The 23,842-nt window shown below is 47.5% G+C and overlaps 2 protein-coding genes across 4 annotated transcripts in view; one reads left to right on the top strand and one right to left on the bottom strand.

Moving 5' to 3' along the window:
• Nucleotides 1–16,153, top strand: part of KCTD10 (potassium channel tetramerization domain containing 10) — a 29,461-nt gene extending 13,308 nt beyond the window's left edge. Inside the window, exons 1-6 of one of the 3 annotated variants that reach the window (XM_008004631.3) lie at nucleotides 647–1,303; nucleotides 3,422–3,591; nucleotides 6,150–6,239; nucleotides 6,541–6,593; nucleotides 7,898–8,093; nucleotides 12,958–16,153. In XM_008004631.3, the coding sequence (XP_008002822.2) occupies nucleotides 1,219–1,303; nucleotides 3,422–3,591; nucleotides 6,150–6,239; nucleotides 6,541–6,593; nucleotides 7,898–8,093; nucleotides 12,958–13,182 (819 nt within the window). In that variant the 5' untranslated portion in view covers nucleotides 647–1,218 and the 3' untranslated portion in view covers nucleotides 13,183–16,153. Of the gene's footprint in view, nucleotides 1–646; nucleotides 1,304–3,421; nucleotides 3,592–6,149; nucleotides 6,240–6,540; nucleotides 6,594–7,897; nucleotides 8,094–12,957 lie in introns of those variants that run through there. The other 2 variants (XM_008004628.3, XM_008004632.3) reach the window with 2 other exon arrangements.
• Nucleotides 16,154–16,427: 274 nt separating this feature from the next.
• MYO1H (myosin IH) overlaps nucleotides 16,428–23,842 on the bottom strand; it is a 101,173-nt gene continuing 93,758 nt past the window's right edge. The window contains exons 26-32 of the mRNA XM_037996564.2: nucleotides 23,076–23,169; nucleotides 22,504–22,559; nucleotides 21,451–21,586; nucleotides 20,835–20,902; nucleotides 20,589–20,686; nucleotides 19,181–19,280; nucleotides 16,428–17,643 (exon numbers count right to left, since the gene is read on the bottom strand). Of these exons, the coding sequence (XP_037852492.2) occupies nucleotides 17,620–17,643; nucleotides 19,181–19,280; nucleotides 20,589–20,686; nucleotides 20,835–20,902; nucleotides 21,451–21,586; nucleotides 22,504–22,559; nucleotides 23,076–23,169 (576 nt within the window). The 3' untranslated portion in view covers nucleotides 16,428–17,619. The remainder of the gene's footprint in view (nucleotides 17,644–19,180; nucleotides 19,281–20,588; nucleotides 20,687–20,834; nucleotides 20,903–21,450; nucleotides 21,587–22,503; nucleotides 22,560–23,075; nucleotides 23,170–23,842) is intronic.

The raw sequence follows: 23,842 nt of genomic DNA, 5'->3' as shown, positions 1-23,842 counted from the left end.
TGATCAGGTATGAGGCAGGTTCCTAGAATCTGAATTTTTCACAAGTACCTTGGGTGGCATTTATGATCAGGGGTGTTTGCAAAGCACAAAAGTAGAGTATAAATACCTTAGGATGGCGAAGAGGTCAGTGAAGGTTCTCTGGAGGCGGTGGGGGAAGGGAAAGGAGAGGTCAGACATCCAGGGAGAGAGGAAGCACATCGTATGCTCACGGGGCGGGGAGGAGGGGAGCCTAGTGGCCCAATCTCCCTGACCCCCAGAGCAGCCTTCACTTCCTTTGGGTCACTCACTGAAAGCAACACCAACTCCGTCCTGGGGGCTGGAACTTGCTGCCTCTGGACGCTGCTGCTCTGCTTCCAGCCATAATCATGAGAGATGAGATTGTCAAAGACCCATAGCTGCTTTTGAGTGCTGTTGGTAGACCCAGCATTGTGCTGTGTGCCTTCTGTACGTTCTTTCATCGTGTTTTTATCTCAACCCTGTGAGATCGTTTGTAGAAGAGAAAACTGCTAGACAGAGGTAAAATGAAGCACCAGTGTCATCCAGCAAGAAGGTATCAGAGCTGGGTTTCCAACACTGAACTGCTGTGCTGTGCTGAGGACGTCCTGGAGCCCAAGTCCAGTGCCGCCCAGTGTGGTCCCGGTCAGTTCTGCTCTCCAGCCTTGCCTAATGGGTCGTGGGATGACAGGCTGCCCTGAGTTGGCCAGCCTTCCTAAATAGCCCTCGTGCCCCGTGGCAGCAGGAGAGAGACCCCCCACATGTGAGGAGCTGCTTGACTTCCATTTGCCTTTCTACATGCTAGGCATTTGAGCTGACTTTCAAAGGGATCACTTCCTGCTTTGAAAGCAACCACAGTATCTTAAAGTCAAAATGCTGATTGAAACCTCCTGGAGAGTGTGCCTGGCTCCCTTGCCCTTATTTGTCCAAAGTATGATTCCTTCGCCACAAGCATTTCCTGACGGCATTCTTGAGCCGGAGCCCAGTGTCACGGTCTGCCTGTTCATTTATGGGAACTCTGGGCTGTCACTTGGATAATTGATTTCAGGGCCCTGGGTCTTCCAAGCAACTGAGTTCTACAGGCATCAAAGGCAGAGCATGGAAGCTTCCTCCGCTGCGCAGCTGAGTTGAATTCTATTTATCTTTTCAATTCTGGTGAAAGGAGTTTTCCTATGAGTGCCTTACTTTTTATTTGTGGTCTAGTCCTGCCGCCTCTGCTTGGGAATGGCGCTGAACCCCTCTGAGCCTCTGTTTTATCCGTGGAAAATGCAAGGGAATGAGCTCCCCTCAAAAAAGAACTGGTGGAAAGGTAATACAGTCTTTCTGTGCCTTGTCAGCCTTCTGAGAGAAACGTACTTGGTGTAGGCAGCACAGAGGCCTCAAGCTGGTAGACTGCAGGCCCAGTTCACCTGCAGATGTGTTTTGTTTGCCTCGTGGTGGGTTGATGACAGTTTTGTTTTGTTTTAATTAGTTACCATCCTTTAAAAATCAGGGAATTCACAGAAAAATCTGCGTTTCTGGCATTGCATAGAACACCAGAGCTCACAGCTCTTGGGCCCACATTCCTGCCTGGCCACTCTTGGCTGGAGTGGGAAGAGCCTGCCCCTCTTGGGGGCAGGGCAAATGCTGTCCTGTCAGCCCCAGCTTCAGCCCCGCCCAGCTGCACTCATGTATGCTGCTTACTGGCCCCGGAGGCATCTGGGTTGCATAAGATATTAATTCCGTATTTTGTTGTCTCAGATGTAGAAAGAAGTGGGGTGGGATCACATTTGGAAGTCATTATCAGGGTGATGTGATTTACTATGCCTGGGAAGGCCTCTTTCTTCCCTGAAACCAGGAGTTGACTCAGGGCTACACATTTGTATTGCATTTTCCCCAAGTTGGGGTATTCTTCCCACCTACTCAGGAAATTGGAATAGTGTGGAAGTAGGAAGTGGAAGCCGCTGGAGGGCTGAGACCGTTCCTTTAAGAAAAGGCCCAGGAACTTTAGGCTGAGCTGTTTCATCAGGGGAACCTGGAAACGGCCCTATTATCAACTTTCCTGGCAAATGACGCAAAGAATACCAAACTGTGCCCTAAAACCGTGAGAGGGCACTTGGCAGGGACTGGACTTGCCAGGTTAAGGGGTAAGGGAAATCGGGCCGACTTATGACTTTGGATTGTGAAAAAGATGCGTTTGCTGCTGTCAACTTCTGCTGGCCTCTGCCACTGATCCAAGGCCCAGGATCAGTAGGGCCCAATCTGAGGAGGATGTGGAGCAGGGCGCAGTGTTGTTAGGAGTGGAAATGCTGGCCCTTCTCCCAAAGTGGGGAGGAAGGTGGGAGCATAAAGTGACCGATTCCTACTGAAGCCTCCTCACGGCACAGGCATTTTCCACCTGTAATGCAGGGCAGGAGCCATGGGGACACCCCTCGCCTGAGGTCGCCCTGCTTGTCAGAAGGCCTCGACTTCACCCTCTCATCAGTCTGGCTTCTTTTCAGAGGCTCACATTTGCTGTTGGGAGATACTTGGTCTTTGCTCCATTCCTGCCTCCCTTTTTGGTACTTCCTCCTCCTAGGCTGCAGTCCTGTCTTCTCCAAATACTACTCCCAGAGACACTGCATTTCAGTAGAGGGGTTCTGAAAACCCTTAGGATCTCTAGTGGAGGAATGTCGGCTCAGTGACAAAATTAGAAAGGACAGTGAGCAGCAGAATAGGGAGTTTTCCTGGCCCCCACCCCCAAGAATGTTTCACAGTGCCTGGATTTGGTCAGCAGTTGGGACCTTTTTCCATATCCAATAAAAGCTGGTTCTGTCTCCCCGTGTTGACCGAGCTGCTTGAGGGTGGGGTCTGTCTTGGTCATTCAGTAGCCACTAAGTGCTTGGTGCAGGAAGTTGTGGAATAGGACTTCCTGTGTTGGTGCTGGTCAGTGTCTGGGGCTCAGCCTTGGGAGCCAAAGGTCACAGTCTGCAAGGGTGAGGCTTGTGCATTCTTAGAAATGGCTCTGTTACGTGACAGTTTGAGGGAAGCTTTGTAGAAAGAGGAAGTAGCTATTTTTTACCCCAGAAGTCTTTCTTCTGTCCTGGGGATGCGGCCATTTGGACCTGTTTTACCCAGGTGTGGTACACAAGCCCCTCTTGGATGTCCTTGTCTAAGGGATATTTGAGGGTACTTCAGAAGTGTACTTTTGGGCCTCAAGAGTCGGGATGTACAACAGAGCCTCAGATCAGGGTTACCTGGGGTTGTGGCCGTGTCAGCAGGGCCTGGAGGCTGTAGGGGCCTCCTCAGCCCTTACTGGACAGGTAGGTGGGCAGGTGAGGCTGCCACTCTCCAGGCAGTCCCACTCTCCACTGGGAGGTAGAGGGAGCTGAGAGACACCCCAGTTCAGCTCAGGGCCTCCCACGAGAGGAGGGCCCATGTAACCAGCCCCTGCCTCCTCCCCCTGCAGGCTGGATCCTCATTGACCGCTGTGGGAAGCACTTCGGTACGATACTCAACTACCTTCGAGACGGGGCGGTGCCTTTACCCGAGAGCCGCCGGGAGATCGAGGAGCTGCTAGCAGAAGCCAAGTACTACCTGGTCCAAGGCCTGGTGGAAGAGTGCCAGGCGGCCCTACAAGTAGGCATCACCCTTTCTTCCCATATGGGCGGAGAGGCACCAAGCCTACCTGCCTTCCTCATTTTCCCTTTCTGCAAAACGGGGACGGTTTCTGTCTGACTGAGATGTTGTGAGAGTTAATGAGTTTGCCCTGGAGCCCGATTCCTTCAGTCAGAGTGACCCCTGGGAGGCCTCCCTGGAACAGCAGGCCACCTACTGTCTCAGTCCTTGCAGCCCCCATGCTGTTGGATCTTCTCATGTGTACATCTCAACCCTTTAGCAGCGAACCCCGCTGTGTAAAACTTGGTCAGTGTTCGGGACCAATCTTAGGGTTACTCTAGTCCCAAAAGTCATTGTTGGGAGCTCAGCATAATCTCTACAGACAGACACCCCTCACTCCTTAGCTGGACAGAGCAGGACCATTGGGGTCAGGTCTGGTGACAGTAAAATCCCACAAAACCAAAATGCTTCTAGACATAGCCAACACCCCTTTATTTCAAACAAAGTTACAATGTGGCAGAGCATCAGAAGTGTCCCTTTGGATTGTCTGGGTTGTCATAGGAACCTGGTCTGTGTGCGTGAGGCCTTTGTTTGGGCCTCCCCAACACCACATATCCGTGTCTGGCCCCGCACCGGACCAGTACGTATAACGCTGCACACCACCTCTACTCTGAGAGTCTGAACTCACTGTAGATCTAACTGAATGTTGCAGCATTTACTTTTTTATTGTTACTACGTTGTTAAAAGTAATGCACATGCATCTTTCAAGAAGTCAAATAGTGCTGCAAGGTTAACATCAAAAACACCACCATACCCCCTCCTACTCTCCTTCACCCCTGCAGTAACCTCTGTGAATTCTTTCAGCAGTTTTTTCTTTTCACATTTATGTTTCCACATAATTCGCCAGTGCTGCTCTTTATTGAATTCTCAGTTTTTGACATTATCTACTGGCATGACTATAGAAAACTAGAATTTAACTCACACACTGCCCCTACCTCCACCTCCACCAAGCTTAGGCATACTCTTCCTTCTCCCATTCTCCTGGTACAGTTCATCACAGTTCTGGCTAAATTCAGAGTTTACATCATGACGCATAAATATGGCTGACAGTTAAGCCACAGAGTGTACAATGATTATTTTCTTTCTTCTGTAACTGTAAGTTTGCCAGAGGTAGGGATTGCCTCATTGTTTTGTTCACTTGATTTTCTAAATATATGTTCCTACTTCAGCCCCATGTTCTCAGCGGTCTCATACTGGTGTGCTCAGACACATCAGAGGTTCTGTTTCATCTTTGTCTTGGAGACACGCCCCTGGGTCTCGTTTCTATTAGTCTGAGGTTAGACCTCCAGGACTGACCTCCTAATTCTTTCCTCTTAGTGTCTCTGGCTTTATCCTTTTGTTCTACTTGCTCAGAAGGTTTATTTTTTCACCTTTATATTTTCAACCCTTCTATCAAAATTTTCATTTCTGCTATCGTCTTTTTAACTTCTAAGAGCCTTTTCTTGCTCTCCGAATGCCCTGCTTTCCACAGCGTGCTGGTCTTGAGGCCATATCTGCTCTCATCTGTCCAATGATACTATTTGTTTTCTTTCTTCTCCCTTCATTATCTGACTCCTCCTCTTTTCCTCTCTTTGTTTTGATTTTGCTCTCATGTTTAGGAGGCTTTTCACATGTAATCTGATGATGCTTGGCTGTCTGTTGAAAGAATGAGACTCTGAAAGCTTGTTTGTGCATGTATGGTCCTTGTCCACTGGGCTGCATTGTGGTGATAAGGCAGACTTTTTCAGCGGGACCCCCAGCTATCAGAATCTGTAAGCCATTTTGGGGGACAGATGGTGTTCCTGAAGAGCAATCCTCTACTGTCCTCCTGCTGATGGGTCTAGGCCTGGCCGGCTGCCTTTGGGGATCTGGAAGGGGAAGGAGCTGGGGTTGCTCGTCACTTAGTGTGATGTTCACTTCTCCCCCCGTTTTCAGAATCGCAGCTCAGCCCTGTCCTCTACTGTGCAAACCACTGCGGGAAAGTTGCCCTTTCTTCTGCCTGCGTGGTTACAGAGATGGATTTGGGGATCTTCCCAGTGCTCCCGCCCACTGGTTTCAGCTTTCCCCCTCTCCTTGGTTAACACTCACCTGTGACCTTTCCAGCCTCAAGTTTTTGACTTTTTTTTTTTTCCTGGTCTGCTGACCTCACTTCTCCCATTCTTTTTCCCCTTATGGGTTTATACTTTTTTTAATTCCTCTGCAGCTATCGTAGTGGGGTTTTAGGAGCTTTTGATTAAATCACGTTTTAGCTGCTACGACGAGGGTTTATTTTTGAGTGGCTTCCTGGGCTGTGGAAAATGGTCGTCATTGTTAATACTTACTCAGCATCCTGGCCTATAATGGTCATAGCCAAAGAGCAGACTTACTGGGAAATCCATCTCCCTGTCTCCCTCATCTAGTTCATTGTTGGTAAGAATCCTCCTCTCTTCCCAGCCATGACTGCCCCATCTCCCCTTGCCAGAGCCTGTCTGTCCAGCAGGTCAGCTTTAAAAATGCAGTGCTAGGCAGGCCTCCTAGGCTGAAAGCATGTTTTGTTCCAGCAGAACAAAGATACTTATGAGCCTTTCTGCAAGGTCCCTGTGATCACCTCATCCAAGGAAGAACAAAAACTTATAGCGACTTCAAATAAGGTATGTTGGAGGCACCCTTATGGAATTTCTTTTGCTACCAGAAATGATGGAGGTTCTTCTGAATAACTTTTGAAATAAAAACATGTGTAATTGCCTGAGTGAGGCCTGAGAATGGGTTCACAATGGGAAGCTACAGGTCATCTTTTGTCCTCTGCTATTGGTCCCCCCTCTCCAGCCAGTAAGCTATGCTTGTCTGCCTCTTCTGCTGCAGCGCAGGGCCCCAGCCCTATGGGAAGCCAGTAGTTCATTGCACCTGCCTGCCAAATAATTCTTCATCTTCTTCTTTTAAAACAACCCACAGCCGGCCGTGAAGTTGCTCTACAACAGAAGTAACAACAAATACTCATATACCAGGTAAGGCTGGGAAAGACAGCTCCATTTACTAGGAAAACCTCCACTCACACCAGCCAGACCCAGCTCCTCTTTGTACCTTCAGATGAGGATGACCCCTCTGTACCTCTCTGCCTGGATAGATAAGTAGACAGATGGATACAGGGGTATAACTCTGAGCTATAATTCACACATATCATAAAAGGCATCTTTCTAGAGTGCACAGTTTTTATTATATTCACAATATGTGGTTTTTAGTATATTCACACGTTGTGAGGCCATCACCACTATCTAATTTTAGAACTTTTTCACTGCCTGAAAAGAAACCCTCTATTCATTAGTAGTCACTCCCCATTTTCCCTCAGCCATTGCCTCCCCAACCCCACAGCCCTAGGTAACCACTAATCTGTTTTCTGTCTTAATGAATTTGCCTGTTCTGGACATTTTTATATGAATGGAATTGCATAATATGTAGCCTTTTATGACCAGATTCCTTCACTCAGCATAGTGAGATTACCTAAGAGGTTTTCAGGGTTTATCTATGTTGTAGCATGAATCAATACTTCATTCTTTTTATGGCAGGATAATATTCCACAGTGTGGACCACATTTTCTTTACCCATTCATCAGTTGATGGACATCTGGGTTGTTTGCACTTTTTGGCTATTTTTTTAATACTGTTATGAACATTCATGCAGTCTTCGTGTGGACATATGTTTTTCATTTCTCTAGGAGCAGAATTGCTGGGTCATGTGGTAACTCTAGGTTTAATCATTCGAGGACCTGCCAAACTGTTTTCTAAAGTGGCTTCACCATTTTACATTCCCACCAGCAATATATGCAGGTTTCTAGAATGCCATTTGGCCCTTGAAAACATGTGGCTCTAACTCGGGAACTTGAGGGATGCCGGGAGGATTTAATGAGGTTACTCAAGATCTTTAAAAAGACCTGGGATACAGAGTCTCCCTTGGGCAGTGCCATTCTGCTCTTCGCGGGGCTTGGTGAGGCGCTCTCCTCCACCTGGTGCCTCTGCCCAGAGGCTGTCACTCAAGCACGATGGTTAGGAGCACTCAGGCTTAGGGACCAGGGCTGTCTTTTGGGGGGCCTGTCTGCCATTGATTAGGTTCAGCCTCGAGCAATTAATTTCTCTGATCCTAACTGTCCTTCTTGAGCGATTGAGATTGGAGTGCATTTGTCATGGGATTCGTGTGAGGTTGAAATGAGATAGTGGAGAAAGTGGGCTCAGTAAGGCCCTGCGTGTAGAAGGGCCCAGCAAATGATGGCAGTTTTTACCAGCTTGTGGTCACCGTATCAAATGCTCTTTTGCAGCAATTCTGACGACAATATGTTGAAAAACATTGAACTGTTTGATAAGCTGTCTCTGCGCTTTAACGGAAGGGTCCTATTCATAAAGGATGTCATTGGGGATGAAATCTGCTGCTGGTCCTTTTACGGTCAGGGCCGAAAGATTGCTGAAGTCTGTTGTACCTCCATTGTCTACGCCACTGAGAAGAAACAGACCAAGGTAAGAGCCTCGAGAGGACAGTTTGGAGTGGCTGTTCTGAAACATACACCTGTAGAACTTCCTTTCACTTGAGCACAATACAGAGGGAAACGCTTTTAAAATGCTTTGGTTGGCTTGTGACTGCTCATCGTTAAAATATTTATCTTTTAGACCCTGCAAAGAGCCAAATGTAGGGTCCATCTGGCATTCCTTAGTTCCCTACCTTGCTGGCTTCCTTCCAAGCACGCTTGACTCCCTGACTGGGCTGGACTCTGGGGATCTCTTTTTATATCATCCTCTCCAAACCAGTAGGCTTGACCTGTCCTTTGACCTCTCCCACCGTGCCATTCCACAAAGCTGGATTGCTCTGCACAGTGCTGCTAGAGATCTGGCCCCCCTTAATTGAATTTGCCTGCCCTTTTGGGGCTCTGCAATTGGGTTTTCTGTCTTTTTAAACTTTTAATTCACACTATACACTGTCATTTCTTTAACCTATCTAAGGGAAATCTGGCTATCCAGTGACACGCAGCAGGTCTGCTGTGGGCTGACGGTCATGCCTCTTGTCACCCTCGCACAGGAGGCTCAGGAGACTGAGCCTGTAGGTTCCCTACTCACATTATTACTGTCCCTGCAGCTTTTGGGGGTACACAGCTCTGCATGAGACTGTAGCTGACCTCGAACAAAAAGCACATGAGAAAAAATCACATCACAAAGTAGAAACCAGAGTCTCTTTTTTAACTTATTATTTAAAATTTAAGCCATACACAGAATTGTAGTGTGGTGATCTCCCCTGTGCCATCATGCCACGTCAAGGGCCATCAGCTCGGGCACTCTCAGTCTGTATCTGCTCCACGTCCCCAGCACTGACAGGATGAATTGAACAACATATTTTATTCCTAAGCATTCAAAATTATCCTAAAAGAATGATAAGGGCAAAACACTGAGGTTCTTTTTGCTTTCAAAGATCCCAGGGGTGGGGGCGAACCAGAATCATCTGCCTCTCTCTCCACATTGGCAAGACATCATACCCCTTTTCTCCTGTGAACTGTTTCTTTTAGGGCTGTGAATTCTTCCTGTAATTAGACCCCATTCTGTCATGGTTTGATTTTTTAAAATATGCCTGGGCTGCCTCTGCCCTTGGGTATTAAAAGGAGAGTCATCATATTGATTGAGCTTTAAAAGATTAAGACTTCTCATTTTTAGAGCTTAATAAGGAACAAGGGGATTTAGAGAACACGTGATCTGATCCCAACTGTTTCTAGATTAGCAGACAGGTTCAGGAGTGGCGTGTTCTTGTGTTTGTACAGCTAGTTATTGGCAGAGCCAGGATGGGAAGCCAAGGGCCTCTTTCTTTTCTCTTTGTGTTTTGAGAGAGAGAGTTGCTCCTTCACCCAGGCTTGAATACAGTGACGCAATCATAGCTCAATGCAACCTTGAACTCCTGGGCTTAGGTGATCCTCCTGCCTCAGCCTTCTGAGTAGCTGGGTCCACAGGTGCATGCTACCACACCTGGCTCATTTTATTTATTTTTGTAGGGACTGGGTTTCACTATGTTGCCCAGGCTGGTCTCAACCTCCTGGCCTCAAGTGATCCCCCCACCTTGGCCTCCCAAAGTGTTGGGATTACAGGCATGAGCTACTGCGCCCAGTCCGTGTCACTTGACTCTCCTCTCTCATCTCCAGTCTGTTATTGAGCCCTACTGGGAAGTTGTGTTTTTGTTTGGGGCTGTTGGTTATTGTATTTATCAGTTCTCAAGTGCTTATTTGGTTTTTCTATCTCCTTGCTGAGACTCCCTTTGTTTCCATTTGCTCTAACCCTTATTTACTGGAACATGTTAATAGCAGCTGCTGCCAGGTCTTTGTCAGGTAATTCCAAAACCTTGTGTCATCTTGGCACTGGCATCTGTGAGTCATTTCCCACAGGAGTTGAGAATTTCTTGGTTCTTGTGTAGTGAGAAATTTTTATTGTATCCTAAACATTTTGAATATTGTTAAAGGGCTCCAGGCCTTGTTTAAATCCTAGGGAGAACATTGCTGTTTTTGTTTTAGCAGGCAATTGACCCAGTTGGGCTCAGGCTGCAAGCTCTAACCAGCCTTCTGTAGTTTGTAGTTGCAATGACAGTTTGGTTTTCACAGCCTTCAAATCTGTCCCAGCTGTGTGCCACGCTGTGGCCCGTCTGTCCTGGGCAGTATCTCTTGCAGCATTCAGTTCTTTCGGGTCTGCTTATGCGGTTTAGGGGCAGATCTTGCAGCTGGGTGTGGGTCTAGGAGTTCATATACAACTTCACAGGTTGCTTCTCAAGCTCCTCTTCCTTTGTAATCTCCGCAGTTCTCTAAGCGTCCCTGGAGTCCCCTTTTCTGATCAGCCAGCCAGAAAGCTGGGGGGTTTACTTATTCCCGCTTTGCCACCTACTTTCTGTGACCGTGCCTATATTTTGGGCCCAGCAGCATGAAGATAGAAAAAGCAACCAGATTCACCCAATCCTGCTGAGACCACAGCTCTTCTCATCAGTAAAGAAGGTTCCTTCCCTCAGAGTTTTGACTCCTGCAGGCTCTGGTTGCTGCCACAGGAATGCTCAGGTCTGGGTGCAAGAAAATAAAGAAAAGGACTGAGCATGGTGGCTCACACCTGTAATCCCACGCTTTGGGAGGCTAAAGCAGAAGGATTGCTCGAGTCCAGGAGTTCAAGAACAGCCTGGGCAACATAGCAACAGCCCTGTCTCTACCAAACATTAAAAAAAAAATAGCTGGGCATGGTGGCGTATGCCTGTAGTCTCAACTACTTGGGAGGCTGAGGTGGGAGAATCATTTAAGCCCAGTAGTTCAAGACCAGCCTGGGCAACATATCATCACACCCATCTCTACAAAAAAATTTTAAAAGTTAGTTGGGTGACTGGGCGTGGTGGCTGACGCCTGTAATCCCAGCACTTTGGGAGGCTGAGGTGGGCAGATCATGAGGCCAGGAGATCGAGACCATCCTGGCTAACATGGTGAAACCCTGTCTCTACTAAAAAATACAAAAAATTAGCAGGGCGTGGTGGTGGGCACCTGTAGTCCCAGCTACTTGGGAGGCTGAGGCAGGAGAATGGCTTGAGCCCAGGAAACGGAGCTTGCAGTGAGCCGAGATTGCGCCACTGCACTCCAGCTGGGGCAACAGAGTGAGACTCCGTCTCAAAAACAAAAAAAATTAGTTGGGCATGGTGATGCATGCCTATAGTCTCAACTACTTGGGGAGGCTGAGGTGGGAGAATCATTTGAGCCTAGAAGTTCAAGGCTGCAGTGAGCTATGATTGTGCCACTGCACTCCAGCCTGGGTGACAGAGCAACACGCTCTCAAAACAAAAAAGAGAAAGAGGCCCTTGGCTTCCCATCCTGGCTCTGCCCCTAACCAGCTTCACAAACACAAGAACACGCCGCTCCTGAACCTGGTCTGCCAATCTGGAAACAGTTGGGATCAGACCATGTGGTCTCTAAATCCCCTTGCTCCTTATTAAGCTCTAAAAATAAGTCTTAAAATTTTAAAGCTTAGTTAGCCAGAGCCCATATCTAAAAAAAAGGAAAGAAAACCAGTTCCTCCTGCCTCTCTGCTGTTAGACTCGGTGGCCTCCCTGGCCACTAGAGACCTTCTGGAGGTCTTCTGTCCTGGTGCCATTTCAGGGTTTCAGGTTGCATCAGTGCTGGCAGCGGCAAACAATAAACTCACCGTTGGGCATTACTCCAAATTCTGTCGTTCGCCCATCCACCTGCTACGATTTACTTCTGAGTCCACAGTTAGCTGCTGCGTGCATCGCATCCTGACTTTGTAGTGTCAGTGAGGAAGACGGGGTAGAGTGTGCCTGCTCCATTTTTCCCAGAACTGGAACCTCTGAATTCTACTCTGAAAGTGGAGTCTAGTCTGATCAAACGTGTGGGACCTGCTTATGTGGCCCTCCTCCTGTTCATCACACCTTAACCCTCAAGGGCAATGAGCAAACACAATGATTTGCCAAGGAGGAGGGCTCATGTCCATTTCGTGGGGGTCCCCAGCTGGACCCTGTACAAAAAACTGCTTTAGAGACTGCTTTAAGGTGTGGATGGACTTGTGTGCAAGGTTGCAGCTCTGTTAGGAGAAGCATATTAACACTGACCTAAATGTCCATCCAAGTATGGTTAATTGCATTGTCGTGTTTATATTTCCTTGATCCAGAATGATCTCTAGGTTAAGTTAGGGACAAGAGGAAGACATGTACAAGTGCGTGTGGTGGGCCACCTTGTGTGTGTTTTGTGTGAATAAATATATGTACAAATATTGACATGCACAGAATCTTTGAGAGGGTAAAATGATGAGAAACTGTACCTTTAAGAAGGGAAACTAGGCCGGGCGCGGTGGCTCAAGCCTGTAATCCCAGCACTTTGGGAGGCCGAGACGGGCGGATCACGAGGTCAGGAGATCGAGACTATCCTGGCTAACACGGTGAAACCCCGTCTCTATTAAGAAATACAAAAAACTAGCCGGGCGAGGTGGCGGGCGCCTGTAGTCCCAGCTACTCGGGAGGCTGAGGCCGGAGAATGGCGTGAACCCGGGAGGCGGAGCTTGCAGTGAGCTGAGATCCGGCCACTGCACTCCAGCCTGGGCGACAGAGCGAGACTCCGTCTCAAAAAAAAAAAAAAAGAAGGGAAACTAGGGGCCGGGAGACCTGTTTCTCTGCATCCCCTTGATTTTCTGTGCATTTAGCACCACACGTAAGTGTTGCCATTGAAAATATCAGTTTATTTAAAAATAATACTGGTGGCCTTCAGTGGAATCCCAGGGGCCTGATTTAGTCTGGCGGCCCTGCTTAAAGTCCAGGTGTTGGCAGAGAGTGTGGGCCGTTAACTTACCTACCCTGTATTTTGTGGGAACACAGGTGGAGTTTCCCGAAGCCCGGATTTATGAGGAGACCCTGAACATTTTGCTATATGAGGCCCAGGACGGCCGGGGACCTGACAATGCGCTCCTGGAGGCCACAGGCGGGGCGGCAGGACGCTCCCACCACCTGGATGAGGACGAGGAGCGGGAGCGGGAGCGGATCGAGCGGGTGCGGCGGATCCACATCAAGCGCCCCGACGACCGGGCCCACCTCCACCAGTGAGCAGGCAAGAGACCGAGCCGCCCTTCTCTCACCGCCCCCACTCCCTGCCATGCTACACCCAGATCCTGTGCAGGCTGCCGGGCCCCTTCTGCTTCCCTTGGAGCCTGGAGATACTTTTGTAACAAGTCAGATGATTATTTTGGTATTGCTTGACAAGGCAAATTGATTGTCTTGACCCAGGCGTATGACCCCTGTCTTTGAACAAGCTGTGTCTAAGATCTCTACTTTTCATGAGAATCTGAGACTCTTTGGAGCCAGGCTTTCTCGGTTCTCAGAGGAAAAGTATAAATGTGTGTGAAGTGTATGTGAGAACTTTTGTTTGCAGTATTTATTTTTGTGGGTGTTGACTTCCCATATGGGCTTTTTGGGTGACACTCCCTTAAGGGTTCAGTTTGACAGTTCCGAGAGTTGTTCTGCAGTTGGAGGCCACCAGAGGTATCTGAGCTCCCTGCTTCCTATTTCATAATCTTCCAGCCCCAGCAGGTCCACTCCTGGTTCCTGTGTGTTTGGCCCGGACACAATCCCCACCACTTTGCTAGAAGTGCTTTCTGCCATGTCGCTTTGGGCCTAGAGCTTGTTGATAATTGCAGCTTGTGGCAGTGGAAATGTGGCTGAATGAGCACCTAAATCGTTGTGACCAGTGCAACTTTGGGTGCAAGGTTTTGTTTAGGGAGAAAGCCTTTGGCCACCTTGGGCTGGTCTTTGGCCTGGTGCTCACTGGGACCCCACGTGTCTGCGTAGGAGCAGAGCTTTCCATGGCAGTAAGTGTCCAGCTCTGTTTCTGGTTCTTTCCCCAACTCCAGCCCCTTCCAGTTGTTCTCCTGGTTGACCTGACTCCACTCCAGGAAGGCCATCTGACCCTGTGACAGGCATAGCTCATAAACTACCCCTCCCTGGGATCCCACTCCTCTTCAGCCTCCTTCCCCAGGAAGCTGGGCTAACTTTCTAAGTCAGTTGGCTTAGAAATTCAGTGTGGCCCAGACCCTTTTTCCTCCCAGCCTGGTATCCAGGCAGGGACACCCTCACACCACCAGCCCCAAGGAGCTGACCTGCTGTAAACACAGACCCCCTTGTCTTTGCCTCTGATTTTTACACAGTGTAGAGTGGCCAGCAGTGAACAGGTTGAGGATGTGCGGGTTGATAGATACCTTTGGGTCTGCTTTGTGTCTGTGTTCATGTTTAAGGGATGTGTGCGACTGTGGGTGGGGACGTGTGATTGTGGGGCACAGGTGACCCCTGCTGGAGCCCGGCTGGGTGCAACACCCGTGTAGGACAGGTGTTCTCAGTGACCTACCTCCCAGGCTCCTCTGCGCCTGCAAAGGAACAGGAGTGAGTCATGACTGACAGGGGTGGTTGAGACTAGACTAGGTAGAGTAGTTACCAGGAGATGTGAATGTGTGTCAGGTGATGGATGGGTTTGTCAAGGGAATCGTTACTGTTTTATACCAAAGGTATTAACATGGGCAGCCTTTGACATATATATTCCAAAAAGCGAGTTTATATTTTCAAACGGTTTTTACAGCTTAGACTTTGTACGTACTGCCCTGCCTGTGACAGTTGTATGCCTTCATTTTGTATCCAACAGCAAAGCCTACAATAAAACTTGGAAACAATCATGACTGAATGTCAAAATCATGTATTGGGCAGACGCTTTTTAAACTGTCGTGTGAGAAACTTTTGTATTAGGCCATTTGGATTTTATTAACTGCTAAGGAAAGAGGGCTTACAAAATAATGTTTCGTAAAGATTTTATACTGTTTAAGTTTTAAACACCAACCCTGCCTTTTGGGTTGAGCTTTTGTAGAAAGTCGAAGTGAATATCGGCCCTGAAAATGGAAAAGCCATTGTATACCTTTTTTTTTTTTTTTTTTTTTTTTTTGAGGTAGAGTCTTGCTCTATCGGCCAGGCTGGAGTGCAGTGGCACGATCTCCACTTACCACAACTTCTGCCTCCCGGGTTCAAGCGATTCTCCTGCCTCAGCCTCCCGAGTAGCTGGGATTCCAGGCACCCGCCAGGCCATGCCCGGCTAATTTTGTATTTTTAGTAGAGATGGGGTTTCACCATGTCGGCCAGGCTGGTCTCGAACTCCTGACCCCGTGATCCGCCCGCCTTGGCCTCCCAAAGTGCTGGGATTACAGACATGAGTCACCACACCTGGCTGTGTAGTTTTTTAAATGTCTGTATGAAGAATGAGTTTGTGGAACAATTTGATTTGCTGTGGCCTCTATGCCTAATGAGCTAGTGTTTCTGGCAGCTCTCTCTACCCTCACTTTTTCTCCAACTTTGCACCTGTAGTTTTGAGTCTTTGTCTCTCTGGAATATGAACAGGTTTATAAAACATTCCATGGTGAACAAATTCTGTCGGCTGCATTATAGCCATGAGTGAACAGACAGCATTGGCTGGTCCAAGCTCTGTTACTGAATATACAAGGAACTGATTTTTCTTATGTTCGCACTAAGGGCAAAAACCAGTATTTATAATGTAAGCACTAGCCAAGTAAAACATTGGCCCAAGATTTGGTAAAGAGTCAGGTTTCACTGCAATGTAGTAACTACAATTTTTTTACTAATTGGAACAGCTTTGGTGTGTTGTAATCAAGGTTTTTTTTGTTTGTTTGTTTTAAATAAGCCATTTGATTGTGGTGACTGGGGCCCATGTCCAAGACAATTCCTGGCATATTCTGTCACCCTCCTGTGGGGGTAATCACTGTGCGGGGACCCCATTCCCCAGTTAAAGTGTGTCTTTGTACCTTACAACAGCGATTCGGACCCGAGTGTGAACAACGCTCAGCCCTCCCTCTGGAGCGTGTGCTGTCTTTAGGGCTCTACCCAAAGTCACTGTAACACAGTTAAGTGTGTCATTAACCTTTCCGTCTCTTTGCGCTATAAAAAAATGCTCAAAGTTTTAGATGTAGCCACTGTATGTTGTGCAGACATTTGTGGACATGTAAAATAAAAGTCATAAAATGCTTCTGTTTTCTGGGTCTTTTCAGACATGCCTGGCATAACCGGGCCCCTCAAATGTGGTTTTCAACAAAGGCAGGGCCCCCACGTTCTGCCTCACCCCCTTAAAGTCGCTCAGGGTGGAAGGGAAAGATGAGTCATGTTTCTGTAGTGTTTGAAGTCAAACGCCAAAAGGAAGTCTTGGGGTCAAAGGCTGCCTGGCTCGTGAAAAAGGGTGAATCAGCTGGTGTTACCGCTGATTTACTGTTACGGGGCAGACGGCTTCAGTTCACCAAACCCAATCCCTTGACACATCTGAGTTCCATTTATGTAAAGCAAAATTCAAATTTTGCAGCTTTAGGAAATTTCCTTTAGTCTCCGACCATGCACAGTAAGTCATTGAGAGGTTCTTGGAAGCTGAGACTTGAAGCAAAACCATGAGGCTAATGGATTGAAACAAGAGTTCAATTCCTACAGCATGTTGCTGGGCACAAAAACATCACCCAACTTCTAAATAAAGACCAAAGCACTTCTCATATTAAACACTGAAATAAATGAGCTACACATATATTTAATTAAATTAAAAATAAGATCATTACCTAAGTTTTGGTGAATGAGTGAGTGAGGGTGGTTGTAGCGGTGGCCGCATCAATCAGTGAATAAACGCTTGCAAAGGGGAAATTATAAGGAGCCCCTCCCCAGTTACAAGTGTGACGGGCTCCCTACATGCTTTTGCACTGTGGCATTTATTGTCCATTTGTGTGCTCATATGCTATATATCCATTTTTCTTTTACAATAAAATTCGTATTCATTCGTTCTCCAACCTGCATGTTCAGGGTTGCAGATGGCCAGAGCCCAATCCCAGCAGCTCAGGGCACCAGGCGGGACCCACCCTGGACAGGATGTCCTCCTCTCACGGGGCTCACTCACGCACCCACACGCACTCAGACTGGGACTGCATAGACACGCCAGTTCACCCGATACATACAACTTGGGGATGTGGGAGGAAACCAGAGCACCCAGAAGAAACCCAGAGACATAGGGAGAACGTACAGACTCCACCCAGACCGTGGCCTTGCCCAGGAATCAGATGTCTTATCAACATAATGAAATGTTATTTGAGAACTTACTGTACACAGTATTGCATCATGTCTCGGGGCAGCTTGACAGAGGTAGAGAATCTTGCCCACCCTCTAATGACATGTTGGAGTGCCCATTAAACATAGGTCCTGTCGAAGGTGTTTAGAATCATGCCTTTGGGTGACCTTGGGTCTGTGTCCAGAAGGTGACAATTTAACAAGGTGCCACGGGGCAGCTGAGAAGCTGGGGTTAGGCTTTGGCCTAACGCCCCTCAGTTTCTTCAGATGTGATCTGTTCGTGCTGCGGGCCTGGTTCCTTGAAGAGGTAGCCAACTGGATCCAATCCCTGCTTCCCCTGTAATTTCCTCAGTTGGAGCAAAAATGGCAGTGGTAGCAGTCAGATGTCATCCTCTATCAGGACTTCCTCCTGACCGACACCTGGGAGAGAGTTACACTTCAGTTTACAGCCCTGCCCGCTCCCTTTGCTCAAAAGGAAACAGTTATCACCTCAACTGTCACCATTAACAAGGTGGGTGTGGAGGGCCTGTGAGAAGCCAGTGCCACCTCCCATGAGATAAGCCAGACTTAGAAGCTGGCGCATGGAGGCCTGTCAGCCTCTTCAGCCAGAACCAGTCAGGGAGGAAGACAGACTCCGTGTGACTCCAGAGGAGAGAGACACAGTCTCCAGGGTGTCACTTTTAAGACAGCATGTAAACTAAAAAGACACCTTATAGTCTACATCCAAAATCATCCTTATTTTAACTTGTCCCCAAAGGAGTTCATTGTGTCTAGGGGCAATTATTTTTTATCTACAAAATGATTTTATTTTTTTGAGACAGAGTCTCACTCTATCACCCAGGCTGGAGTGTAGCTGTGCCATCTCAGCTCACTGCAACCTCTGCCTCCCACGTTCAAGCAATTCTCCAGCCTCAGCCTCCCTGAGTATCTGGGACTATAGGCATGTGCCACCATGCTCAACTACTTTTTGTATTTTTACTAGAGACAGAGTTCATCATGTTGGCCAGGCTGGTCTCCAACTCCTGACCTCAGGTGATCCGCCCATCTCGGCCTCCCAAAGTGCTGGGATTACAGGTGTGAGCCACCGCACCTGGCCTGCAAAATGACTTTACAGGTAAATCCACTTAAATTTCAATGTGTATGAGACACTCCATGTTCACAGACCATTTTTTAATTAATTTGTATCAAAATTCTTTGTATAATACAAGAAACATTTTAAAGGTATAGCCCCCTCTGCTTTTAACATGTCGTTTTTCAGCAAAACTGGATCAAAACAAGCTCCATGTACTACCTGCCAGCGAGGACCACTGGGATGCTCAGCCCAGCATGGGCACAGTCAGGGAAGGCAGCATACTTGTGTGCTCAGGCTAGACTTCTCTCTAGCATAGCCATGGTTCCCAAACCTCTGTGCTTGTTAGACCCGTTTTATACCAAAGGTATTAACATGGGCAGCCTTTGACACATGTATTCCAAAAAGCGAGTTTATATTTTCTTACGTATTTTTTATATATTTCTTACATACTTTTCTTACATTTATATTTTCTTGCATCCTGAAGCCCAAGCCACACCTCCAACCAATTAAGTCTCAGTATCTGGGTGGGACACAAGCACATTGATTTCAATGTGGAGGGAAGTTATGGATAGCCACTGTAATGAGCATAAAGCCTTCATCCAGTGAAAAGTGAGACTCTGCTATTTGAGAAGTGTCTTATGTCAGTTTCTGGTTCCCTGACAACTTAAGGATGGTAAGCTTTTCTTCTTTTCTCATTCAGTGTTTAGACGTATATATCTCTATATCAGTTTCTTCCTGTCTTAACAGATGTAGAATTAGGAATAGAGGGCAGAAATGAACTATTAATAGCTTGTGAATCCAGTCAATCTATAGGACTGAAATTGGTAGAACTTTAACTTATATTCTATAAAACGGCTTACTTCCCTCCCAGAGACAGCCACTCACCACTGTTAATTGTCCATTTTTATTTTTATAGATTTGTTCTTCCGGTCCAGTGTCGAAAACTATTGTGCCTTCTTTTCCCGGACTAATAAAAAACTGTAAACTTAAAATACACAAAGTGACACATTACTGACATACTGTATTTTCTTCTCTCAACCTTTGGTCTGCAAAAGACATTCACTTATGAAATTCTACTAATTTCAAGATCAAATTCCTGTTTTATTACAGTGTTTTATAGCATATTTGAGGAAAGGAAGAATGCTGTTGCCACAGCTGGGTAACCTACGTGTTTCTGTAGTTACCGTGAAATCAAGCGAGCGCGTTCAGTTCTTCAGAGGGCCAGCGTGAGGTCTGCGGAACTACTTCCATGTCACGCTGAAGCTCTGAGGGGCTGAGTATTCCCTCAGAGGTACAGCAACACAAAGATGACACATTTCAAAGCACTCAGCTCTCTCCTTATTCCACCTACAAGTGTGCTCCTCTGGTTGTTAAAACTTGGAACAGCACAGGATGAGGGAAAAGAAACAGCTCTCCAGGATATCCTGCCTTCACTGACTTCATTTCTCTGGAACCCAAGATCACAGGGATGAAGACGGAAAAAAGTTCTTTATGGGAGGGGCGAGGATGTAACACTAGAGGCTTGTTTCTCACCCCTTACTGGTAGAGATGGTGCTTGATTATGTTGGAAGCAGGAAGCAAGCAGGAGTGAAAACAATATTTGTATCTTTCCTGATCTATAATAATTTTTTTTTTTTTTTTTGAGACATTGTCTAGCTCTGTTGCCCAGGCTGGAGTGCAGTGATGTGACCTCGGCTCACTGCAACCTCTGCTACCTGGGTTCAAGTGATTCTTGTGCCTCAGCCTCCCGAGGCACAAGAATCACTTGAACCCAGGTAGTGGAGGTTGGGATTATAGGCGTGCACCGCCAAGCCCAACTAATCTTTGTACTCTTTTTTTGGAGACGGAGTCTTGCTGTGTCCCCCAGGCTGGAGTGCAGTGGCGCGACCTCAGCTCACTGCAAGCTTCACCTCCCGGGTTCACGCCATTCTCCTGCCTCAGCCTCCTGAGTAGCTGAGACTACAGGTGCCCACTACCGCACCCGGCTAATTTTTTGTATTTTTAGTAGAGACGGAGTTTCACCGTGGTCTCAATCTCCTGACCTTGTGATCCGCCCACCTCGGCCTCCCAAAGTGCTGGGATTACAGGCGTGAGCCACTGCGCCTGGCCTGTATTCTTAGTAGAAATGGGGTTTCACCATGTTGGCCAGGCTGGTCTTGAACTCCTGGCCTCAAGTTACCGGCTTGTCTTAGCCTCCCAAAGTGCTGGGATTACAGGCATGAGCCACCATGCTCGGTCTTAATAAACACTGTGACATTGAATGACTTCCTGAGCTGAAGATGAAACCACCTACCTTCCTTGAACAACATTGACAATGTTCTCCTTCTTAACCAGCATGACGAGTTTAGTAACTGCTTCAAACATGTGTCCACACTGCAAAACGGCATCCCCCTGGGGTGGGGAGGAGACAAGGCATAATTTCAGTATTCACAGCTTAAAGAAACAGACACACCGACAGACAAGTTTCACGGTGGTCAACTTAACATTTTGGCAGTGTATCATTTCTGCCTTTTAGTAGAGACTGGTGACTGACAATTACCTTTTGCTTGTCCTCTGGTGAAACATGAATGACTAAGATTCCATCTCTCAGATTGCTGGTGGAGACACCTTAAGACAGATCCAGAGTTAGGAGCCAGGAACTAGAGAGCTTGACATGAGTACAGAGAAGAGGAGATACGCCCAGGGGCTGCCCAACCCCATGCTTCCTTCTCCTAGCTGGGCCCAGAAGGATGAAGGGCATACTTTAGAAATCAGCCTGCTAGTGGGCTCCGATCGCCGTGGAAGAAGACTATTGCCCAGTCTGGGTACTTGAGTAAAGTGGTGCTATTAATATTTATGCCAGAATAAGGGGTGCAGTCCAGGCAGATGGTTTTTTTGTTTTGTTTTTTTGGGGTTTTTTTTTTTGGAGCCAGAGTCTCACTTTGCCGCCCAGGCTGGAGTGTGTGGCGCAGTCACAGCTCACTGCAACTTCGAACTCCCAGGCTCAAGTGATCCTCCTGCCTCAGGCTTCCAGTAGCTGAGACTACAGGTGTGCATCGCTACCCCGGGGTTTATGGGCACCCTACACTTGTGTTTCCTGTTTGGGAGCTTCATTACTGGACTTTCTAGTAGTTGAGTCAACTCAGTGCATTGTTTTAAGATTGCCCACTTCTTACCTTTGAGAGCTGAGTACTCTATTTTCTGCTTGATTTTGGCAAGTTCCACCACGTAAGCTGCTTTCTGAGTAAGAATGAGTTGCCGCTGCCGTGCTTTGAAGCCTTTTCTGTCATATTTAATGACCGGGACACCATACTACAAGGGGAAGGTGACTTCATGGTGGGGAGGCGGGGCAGACTACTGAGTTTCTTGCTACTCAGACCCCAGTAAAGTGATGTCAAGCATTCAGAGAAGCTCAGATTTATAAAACTATATATACATACAATTATATATATATACACACATACAATTATATATATATAATATATATATATTTTTTTTTTTTCTGGCTGTCTGCATGGTGGGGATTTTGATTCCTAGCTCTGCCTAGCTGCATTGCCCTCTGAGGAAGTCAAGGCTATGGCTACCTGCCTTGCAGGTCTGCTCTGATGGTCAGAGATGAAAACTTTCACAGCCAGTGTAATCCAATCCAGGCACAGTGGCTTCTATTCCCCAGGGAACCAAAAAAAAAAAAAAAAAAAGTGGGGCAGAGCAGACACTGGCACACATGATCACCAGAGCTGCACTTGCTGCTGTGTGCCAGGCAGCACCCTGAGCACCTCCCACCCACCAACTCATTCATCCTCTCAGTAACCCCATTATCCTCATTCACAGAAAATCAGAGGCACCAAGAGCTTAAGTGACCTGCCCAGGATCTCACGGCTGCTACGTTCAAAGCCAGCGTCAGCGCCCAGGCACTGTGGCACACTGCCTCTCACCAATACGGGGGTGTTTCATGATTAAGTTCATGGCTACACTTCACTCAATTGTGTAGGAAAGCAAACCAAGACAGTTTGTAGGGTGACGGGGGGATCATGAGAACAGCAGCCATGATCTAATCATCATTTGTTCCCCATCATCTTAGTTAATACCCAAAGCCTCACAGTTGAGATCCCCAGCTGCCCAGCTGCACCCCTGCATTTAAATAGTGCGCCCTTTATGGAGAAAGCTGACCCTGCTCTTAGACTCGATGAGGGAATCCTGTTTGAGACTGAGGACACACATTGCCTTACCTGGATCTTCTCATGGCTAATTAGCTGAAGCACTTTGGGATTAATGTCTCCTTCATCTAGAGAGGGAACCAGAAGGCCATGAATCATCACTAAAATACCAATCCTGCGGGAAAGTCACTGGTATCTGCTAGCTTTGTTATGCACCTCTGTGCCAAGATCTCCGCTGGGGAAATAGTCATCAGGAAATGCTGCAGAGTTGAGCATCTTCCTTTGACTTATTATTATTATTTTTTTGGAGACAGAGTCTCGCTGTGTTTCTCAGGCTGGAGTACAGTGGCATGATCTCAGCTCACTGCATCCTCCGCCTCCTGGGTTCAAGCGATTCTCCTGCCTCAGCCTCCTGAGTAGTTGGGACTACAGGTGCATGCCACCACACCCTCCTAATTTTTGTATTTTAGTTGAGATGGGGTTTCGCCATGTTGGCCAGGCTGGTCTTGAACTCCTGAGCTCAGGCAATCTGCCCACCTCAGCCTCCCAAAGTGCTGAGATTACAGGCGTGAGCCACCGCACCCCACCCTCTGACTCCTTTTAGAATTGGAAAGCCAAATACATAGGCTGGAAAATGTACTTACTTATCCGACTGTTGGCAAAGGGTTGATTTAAACTTTCTGTGTAGCCGTCTTTCCTTCCCCTGAAGATTTCACTTGTAACTACCTTTTGCTGCATCTGGTAATACACAATTGAAAGTATAAAAATGGTAGCCATAGGCTTCTTTGGGATAGAGGAGCTCTAGACCCACTGATGTCACATCCTTTGCTGGATAAACTGTGGGAGCCTTGTTACCCTGGAGCATACAAGTCAGAACACCTTTCTGGCTTTGGCCAAAATGCCCTAAAAGTCATATTGGTAGAGACTGGTTGACATTTCTGCTTGTTCTCTTACTACCTTCCTGAAAGTAGATTTTTCAGAGTTCCCAGAGCAGTTTCTTGTAGATCAGGGATTGGGAAACCAGAGCCTGCAGGCCAAACTCAGCCTGCTGTCCATTTTTGTAAGTAACGTTCTATTGGGACAGAGCCATGCCATTCACGCACACATCGTCCATGGCTGCTTTCTCACCGTAGCAGCAGAGTTGAGTAATTCCAACAGAGAAAGGCCACAAACCCTGAAATAGTACCCTTTACGCAAAAGACCCGCAGGTTAGCACGGTGAAAAACAGATCTCCAGCAGAAAGGGGTCTACGTTCTCTGCTCCCGTGGATGAATGGCAGGAGCCACTGCGATCATTTTCCCGTAGTAACAAAGGGAGCCGTGCTGACTACAGTAACAGCTGGCATTCATCCAGGGCTCTCTGCTGGTCTACCTGCAATTATCGAACATTTCAAGGCATGGGACCAGCATGA

This window comes from Chlorocebus sabaeus, chromosome 11, assembly GCF_047675955.1.
Source record: "Chlorocebus sabaeus isolate Y175 chromosome 11, mChlSab1.0.hap1, whole genome shotgun sequence".
Taxonomy (NCBI): domain Eukaryota; kingdom Metazoa; phylum Chordata; class Mammalia; order Primates; family Cercopithecidae; genus Chlorocebus; species Chlorocebus sabaeus.
This window is presented reverse-complemented; position numbering and strand designations above follow the sequence as displayed.